The sequence below is a fragment of the Gobius niger genome (genome assembly GCF_951799975.1).
Source record: "Gobius niger genome assembly, chromosome: 11".
NCBI classification, from domain to species: domain Eukaryota; kingdom Metazoa; phylum Chordata; class Actinopteri; order Gobiiformes; family Gobiidae; genus Gobius; species Gobius niger.
In genome coordinates this window covers 22507622-22516019 of record NC_136862.1, presented here as the reverse complement: position 1 = coordinate 22516019, position 8398 = coordinate 22507622, and the positions used below count along the sequence as shown (strand labels likewise).

At 42.4% G+C, this 8398-nt stretch overlaps 1 protein-coding gene across 2 annotated transcripts in view; it reads left to right on the top strand.

Annotated features, from left to right (window-relative positions):
- Window positions 1–411: 411 nt before the first annotated feature.
- LOC306969954 (transcription factor COE1) overlaps window positions 412–8398 on the top strand; it is a 110306-nt gene continuing 102319 nt past the window's right edge. For both annotated transcript variants that reach the window (XM_079565751.1, XM_079565750.1), the window contains exons 1-4: window positions 412–1048; window positions 1668–1824; window positions 2543–2606; window positions 3513–3568. In XM_079565751.1, coding sequence (XP_079421877.1) covers window positions 918–1048; window positions 1668–1824; window positions 2543–2606; window positions 3513–3568 — 408 coding nt within the window. In that variant the 5' untranslated portion in view covers window positions 412–917. The remainder of the gene's footprint in view (window positions 1049–1667; window positions 1825–2542; window positions 2607–3512; window positions 3569–8398) is intronic.

Genomic DNA, 8398 nt, shown 5'->3' with positions numbered 1-8398 from the left:
ATACAATATCAGACTATCGGATCTAATGTCAAGCAGTGACGCTTTACAGCCTGCCACATAGCCCACATTACTTTCAAAAGTGTGACATTTCAGGTCAGAAGAATTATGACTCCATCAAATAGCCAGAAAGCGTCAGGCTTGATAAAATTACATAAATTACTTTGAGAAAAAAAATTCAAAATTCTCCTATGATATGTTCGCCCCTTTATCCTTTTTCAAATTGTTAGGCAAATGGCACAAATGTAATGTATAATGTAATGTTTTACGCATCTTTTCCCTCTCCCGTTACTTCCCCAAATAGCCTATTATAAACCTTCTCTTCTTTGCTATCTCGACTATCACATAGCAAAATCAGTTCAGACACGCTCCTCGGCGCGTCTCAGTGCGCCTTCTCTCCTCACATGAAGCTGCGCGCGGAGAGCGTTGGCTCCTCGGCGGCCGCTGCGTGGGGCGGACCTCACTTCACTCTCTCCTTTGTTTGGGGGCGTCTCCATCATCGCGTGGTCCCCTCCCCTATTTCCCATCCCAGGCTGCTCCTCTCCCCAGTGCTTGCGTCTTCTCTCACAGTCCTTTGGGAAGAGGCACGGCGTGGAGATCGGAGCATCACACACGACACGAACACGTCCCGAAGCGGAGAGGAAGAAAGAAAGTGTCACACTATGCAGACATGTGATAGGCGCGCTTGGTGATCGGCCCGTGCGACAGTTCCTTGGATCGGGACGCAGTTTGAAACACCTTTTGGCTTTCAATCACTTTTTACGCGCTGGGGATTTTACACTTTGAACATGCTTCTCGCCCTGTTGTAGTCTGCGCTTCTTTCAAGGGACTCCGCGGTCTGTGCCAAGAACAAGTGCAACAGAAAGACTCGAGGACATAAGGACTAGAAAAAGACAAAAGCGCAGAGGCGCGGAGTGTTGATGTTCGGGATCCAAGAAAGCATCCAGAGAAGCGGGAGCGGACTGAAGGAGGAGCCGCTGGGAGGGATGAACGCGGTCCGGAGTTGGATGCAGGGGGGAGGCGTGCTGGACGCCAACACAGCCGCGCAAAGGTGAGCCAGGGGAGGAATTAACAGCCCATCAACACTCCGGCGTTTGGAAAATCTGAGAGAGCGCCAAACTGGCCTCTACGAAACTTTTTGACCTAGGGGGGATAACAGGAAAGGATCCGATTCCAATAAAAGAAACCGTACAGATTTAACACACGTCTTATAGCTTTCGCTCATCCATATCCAACAATTAATCGTTGTCCATGTTTAACCCATTAGGCCAACATTTCAGATAATTTAGTCTAATTAATGTAGTTAGGCTATTGGGCAATGTGCAATTTTCAACAGCTTTCAACCAGTCAACTTCAAAATGTCAGATAGGCTGAGTGTGTGCGTAAAGTCAGACCATGAAATTTGTAAATAGCTATTAAATATAGGCCGATCTTAGGCTATAGTTGAGTAAAATAATACCTCTTGACAAGGCGTGCTTTGATTAGTCTGAGCTCATGGCTGTTGTTTCCAAAATCACAATACTTCAACCCATCAAAAAGCGTCCTTGAATGACTGCATGTGCGATATTGAGTTTTACTGTCGGCCGCTAACAATTCCGCCTAATTGCCAAATAAATAAATGAGCAAAAACCTAATCCATTTGTGTGCCGGTTGGTCGCGTGTGTCCGCAGCGGAGTGGGTCTCGCCCGGGCGCACTTTGAGAAGCAGCCGCCCTCTAACCTCCGCAAGTCCAACTTCTTTCACTTCGTGCTGGCGCTGTACGACAGACAGGGGCAGCCCGTGGAAATCGAGAGGACAAGCTTCGTGGACTTCATCGAGAAAGAGAAGGTTGGTGTCGATCTCCACATGCCGTCCGTATTTTTTTTTCTTTTTTTTTTTTTTCAATCGTTTGACTGCCTGGAGGCCTTATTCCCCACGGGATTAAATGTCCAATTGCTTTTATAATGTTGAAGAAATAGTTACCAACAAAATAAATAAATAAATGAAATGACCAATAACATTACATTATAGAGTTGAAAAAATGTGCACGCTTATTTTTTTCCCCTTCGTTATTTAAATAAATAAATAAATATATATATTTATTATTTAAGCTACTTTGACTATTCCAGTTTCTTCTTCTTTGGTCTTGACCGTGCGATTTTTCTTCTTCGCTGAGTTCGCTGTTATTTGTAGCATTTTAGCTAAAAGCTGGAATTGTTTGTCGAAATACCATTAGACTTACAAATATATAAATGTAATTGTTCTACAAAATGAACATAACATTTCGCTTTTATTATGACCCTGTTTGGACAATATGTTGGATTGGTTTGTCCTCGATATGGAAGCAATAATTAAAGACATATTACTTAGGCTATAAAAAGCCACAGGGTGCCGTACTGTTACACGTGAAAATATCAGGTTTTATTCACCGCAAAGACAGAGAAAAAATGAATAATAAACACGTGTTGTTGTAATGCATTCTGGCTCAAGTTAGGCCTCACTGCTTAGTTATGTTGCAGCCTCATTTTAAAAAGTGTCTTTACTGATTTTTGTTTTATGTTTTAAGGAGACGAGCGGTGAAAAGACCAATAATGGGATACATTACCGTCTGCAGCTCCTGTACAGTAACGGTGAGTCAACCCTATATGTTTACAATAAGCTTAATACGCTTGATTCATGCCGGTATTTTCATCTCTTAAATTTTAAATTCAAAGTGTTGCTTCAGGCTAACGAGCTGAAATGTCAAACACACTGCCTTGAATCATGTAATGTGACCAAATCTTAGATAAACTACTCCCTTTAAGCGCCACCTAGAGTTACTTGTGGTTTTTCTCTGATTTTCCCACTGACTCCTCTGTTTGTCACTTTGCAGTCATTGTTGGTATCACTGATTGTTTGTGTACGTGTGGTCACTGGTTAGCTGTGGCTGGGCCTTTGAGCTCACAGCTGGCAGAAATATCACAGTAGAAAAAAAAGAAAGTGCAGCTACAACTTGTGGACTGTGACCACTGGATTTGATTGTGCACATGTGCAAATCATCAGAAGTCATAACTTCGCCCTTTGTTGTCAGCTGAGCGGAAAGCGTATTTTACTGTCAGAATGGCTTTTATTGGGTTAGTGTCACATTGTGATTGGTGTTTTTTTTACTGTGGCAAATGAACAATAAGCGTTTGAAGATTATGTGCTTTAACCCTGAAACCATTTAGTCTGGTCAACCACATCAGAATATGCTCCATGCATGATGATAAAATATTTAAAAAAAGTTGCTGTCTATTTTTTAATCTTTATTTTTGTTTTATTGCTGATGATTTCTCACTGAAGATTGTTCACTGAATTTCTGCTTGATTATTTTGGTCAGTTATGGCTATGAGATTGTGTGCAAAACAATAGGAAAAAATGCGCTATCTTTAATTTACAGTAATAAAGTAATGATCATTAAAGATAAGTAATCCTGCAACCTCTCAACCATCATGTTGTGGCTAATTAATCCGTGTAACCAATGAATACACATTCTAATTTCTCCTCTCTCCTGACAGGCATCCGAACAGAGCAGGACTTCTATGTGCGCCTCATTGACTCCATGACGAAGCAGGTAAACACGCTCCCCTTGTCCTCCCTGTATCGGTCCCAGTGGTGTGTCCCTCTCCTGTTACCGCGCTCACAATGCGCCCCTGCACTGATCCGGTTGTTCTCACCGCCCTCCGCTCCCTCTCTCTCTCTCTCTTTCCCTCTCTCTCTCCCAGGCAGCCCCTGTTTGTGAGTGCGGGTGGGTGTTTCCTGTATACTAGCCTCGTGGGTGGGGGTACACATACACTCACACTGAATAGCTTGAGGCGTTTTTTTTGCTTTTCTTTCAATCCTTTTTTTCTTTTTGTCATTCTTGTTTTTTTTTTGCCTGGTTTTTTCTTGCTGTGATTAGACTTTGGAGGCAGCGTGCGGTGGTTGACGAACAGGAGTTGCTCACAGTGGGGAAGTGAGATGCAACGGCACCTTTGGGAGTCGGGCTGCTGCTTTACTGTAGATGTTTTCTGATCAAGTACACATTTCTCAATTTTCTTCCTACGTGGGGTGTAATTTCAGTACGTGTGCCTTTAGAAGTCAGGTGTAGGTATCCAAATTATTTTCTATAAACAGCTGTATTACATGTTGTGTCAGTAAAGCCAGTAGCTACTCATTGCTACTCATTATATCTCATCAGGTGACACAATATCATCGGCCTGACTGAGATTTGCTTATTTTTGCTTATTTTTGTTAAATTAAAGATACTGTGTTGAAATGCCTGTGTCGCTTATGGTTTAACAGGCATGAAACCACAGCACAAATTCACTAAAATCACCAAATCCTTTCCCAAATCCAACCTGGGTCGCCCCATACACACATTAGATTATCTGATTACATACATACCACAACTTTATCTGTTGTTTTAGGCTAATAATAAACTAGTTCACCTATGCGGAATAAATTAGATTCCCATACTTTACTTAAAAATGTCTACTGTACATCTCTGAATTTAGTGTAGCCAGGCCATTATTAGCGCTGCCTCAATACATGCACGAGCGCTCTGACTATATTTATTTGCATTTCACTTTGCTTCCCCTTTTGCTATTTTTAATCGTTGTGGCGTCTCTTAGTGCAAATAGATGTAGCGCCTGCTGCATGGTGTAAGACTTTGCTGTCATGATTTATGTAGATGACCGGTTGGAGCTTTTTAGGGTTTTTCATAGCTAAATCTATGTGCGATTTGTTTAACACCTGTTTTACTAATGTTGAATTTAGCAATTTTCTTGACTCACTAATCAAGCTCTAACAAAAAAAAAAGCGGTGATCATTTTGTTATATTTAAATGTATCTTTGACCACCATCTCCTACTGCAGCCTGGCAGCCATGGAGTCCAAACTGTTCCATAATAATGTGGTTTAAAAGCTTATTTAGATTCACACTCTAAAATACACACACACACCAGTGGCTGGAGCAGGCCAGGCCTTGGTCCCAGTGGAAGTCCAAGGCAAAACGCTTCTCTATTTCAATGTGTTTTGAGCGTAAATGCAAGAGATTTTCAATTTGTGGAAGCCATTTGTCTTTGGGGCGCAGGTGTTGTACCAAGCACCTGTGAGCGCTGGTCCAACTGGGAACATGTGGCCAAGACCTGTGCGAGATTGTAGTCACAAAAGGAGTAGAAAAATGTTCAAGGAATACTTTGGATATGATTTACCTGTCACAATAATTACTGCATCGTGTTGCATCCCATATGAAGGTAGTAATCTTAAAGGTTATAGTATCAGTGGCATTAAAGTGATAGTTTGTAAGTTTAAATGTTTTAGGAATTTAATAGATTGCGTGTAGCTTACCACATGGATCTGAAATTTGACGTAACGTAATCAATATTAAATCATATTTATATCAGCAACTAATCAGAATCCCTGGGCCATCATTTTGACCAATGAGACGATGTTTCCTGTGAACTGATCTGTCTGGTCCAATCAGGAGAGGAATTTGATTGTTTACTTTCACATTTCACTCTCTCTCTCTCCTCACTTTGTAGCTTACAGACCATCACTTTAATCTCTGTATTTTGGAAATGGAAATGTGTTTTAGCGACAGACCCGGCCTCGGAGAAAGGCTGTGTTGTGCCTGCTGATGTGTAAAGCGTGAGTAGTTAGCGCTGGCAGTAGAAGTGGTGCTAACAGGTGCTGTGACCTAAACAGCAGCCGTGGTTCAGGGCCAAGGACCGTCTCATTACTGATACACTTCAAAGGCCACTGGGCTGGACTGTTGTCATAACAGAGGAAATTCAGCCTTATGTGAAAGTGTTTAGGGTTATGCTGCGAAGTCCACTTGATTTGCTGGAGTTATGCGGAGTCCATTTTGTGACCATTTTCATAACGTTGTCGGTTTAACCATTTTATCACAATGTTCTTGGTAATTTACTGAAATACTTACTTGAAATAGTTTTGTTGCTAATGATATAGGGATGGCATTAAGTCAAATTGTGTGAAGTAACTCACTGGTTCCCAAACGTTTCAGGCTACAACCCCCAAAATGACCATGCAAACAATTAGAAACCCCCAAAATATGTTATTTTTAATAATATCAAGCAGCAAAACAGGCTTAGTAATATTGATTTATAACAGTTTATGTCTTTTAACTTTTTTTTTGTCCCCCTCCCCCACTCAGTGCCTCAGAACCCAATGGAAGGTCCACGAAGTAGTACACAGGAGCACATCATATGAATTTAAACAAAAATATGGATAAAAAACAACTAAATATAGGTTAATATAATGATCATCTTGATTTTATTACCAACTTTGTGCTGACGATGGCTTAGTGGTTGACATATTCACTGACAGATCCAGTAACATACCACCCCGTGAAAAAACGTGTCATCTCATAAGTTTTGCAAGGTTTGGTCAATACCTGGACAGGTCTCCATGGGAAAATACCTGGTAGCTTTTGTGATTGTTTGCACAGATTTTCCCCAGGTCAGCTTTGGCAGTACTAAGTATGGGGGGAATGAATGAATAATGCTAAACTGTAAAGATATTTTTAAATATCTGGATAAGCAAGAGACATCTATTTAGTACAGTATTTCATTATTATGACTTCTATTCTTTAAATTCCCTGGTGTATGAAAATGACTTGTGATTTACATTGTGATTGTGATTACGTTGGCAATATATCTTTAAAATGAAGATTAAGTTCATTGTGCTAATGTCCAAGACCAGTGTCATTTGAGAAAAGAATGAAGAAATGAATTTCAAAACATGTTTGCAGAGGTCTTAACTACGGGGTCAGAAACTTTTACACATAATAAGACTCCACTGAGACGAGGTTTTGTGTTGATTGCAAAAGCTTTTCTGCTGCCTAGATAATTGTCGCCATTCAAATTGCGATCTAGACTCGACTGTGCAAAGACTTGAGTGTACACCTATCGTATTGTGACAGTGAGGACCATTGAAGTTGTAAGCCTACCCGTTCAGACCAATGCTGATCGTAGGTGATTTGTCGATATATCGTGCTAGATGGCCGCGCCCTCTTCATTTACCCCCTAAATGAGCTCGCATCCTCACTGCTTCATGTTTAGCTGTGTACCTCCTCCGCCCAGACGTATCTCCACCTGACACTAACACGGGACGAAGTGTGTTCCCTGCTTAACGCTGCCTTGTTTACACGCCACGCATGTCACGCCGCTTCAAAGGCAGGAGGAGAGAGCGGCTTGAAAGCAGCTCGCAGAGAGGAGCCGAGGAGAGAGGAGCGAGGAGACAGGGGAAGGCAAGATGAAAGGTACAGAGCGCAGCCGCCTAAGTGACAATTTGATGAAACACCCCACGAAAACGTACTCTGGGACCCACTTTTAACAAGAGCCTGTCAGCGGGGCCCGGACTAAATATTATTCCGAGATTACTCTTGGTGTCAGAGCGTTTGTCCCGCGCGAGCACCCAGATCCAGATGGCTTAAGTCGGTAAAGAGGACACAGCGGAGAGAGGAACTTAAGTTTAGAGACTCCAAAGAGGGTTCAGCTATTACAGGGTCTGACACGGAGCTGGAGAAATTAACACTGGCCTCATTCATCTTAATGCGCCACTGTCCAAACTGCAGAGGCTTTGTTACCGCAGGTGGAAAGTAACTCGTTTTTTTTTCACATATTATGAGGCTTTGTATCAGTGGTGAAGTGATCAAAAATCACGCCGCGGAAGCTACGGGCCTTGTCAGTGCCAGGATAGGAGATATCATTTCATATCATAGCTTTGTGATATTATTTGAAGTATAACAGTGCTTCCATCGCCCAACTTTATCAATGTATCAGTTCGTTTTTGTTTCTTCTTTTGGGACGGTACAGTTCGACACCCTGCTGGACAATAGCAGCTTAAAGCAACTCCGAAACAAAGAGTACAAAGCCCCGTTTGTGCCGTGCGATCGGGTGACAGCCGTGGCCTTTCTGTGGCTCCAGGAGGAGAGGCCCAGCACCTCCTCAGCCTGATTCTGTTCACAGAGATAAATGCTCCGGACGAGGTGTGAAGGCCCTGTCTGCTGTGGGCGTGCTACAGAAAGAAGAGAAATGCGAGGAAAGATTACCAGGAAAAGCAGGTCTATATGACATTGATGAATCAGCAGCCCAGAGGAAGTGACCCAACCGGAGCTCTATGTACCTGGGTCATGACAACCACCTGTCGTCCCATCGTCGAAGTGAAGGCACACTTAAAGGAATAGGCCACCGTTTTTACATACTAAAATATGTTCTTACCTCACTTTAGTCGAGTTAATATATCCCCGTCTGGTCTTTGTCCGTGCGCTCTGTCAGGCAAACGGAGCACATACGCAGCCTCTCCCACATGTCACATAGCTCCGAAAAAGCTCACGATAGAAGCTACCAAGCTCTTCCACGTGTTCCCTCTTTAAATAAAGTTACGTGAAGTGTTTTCAT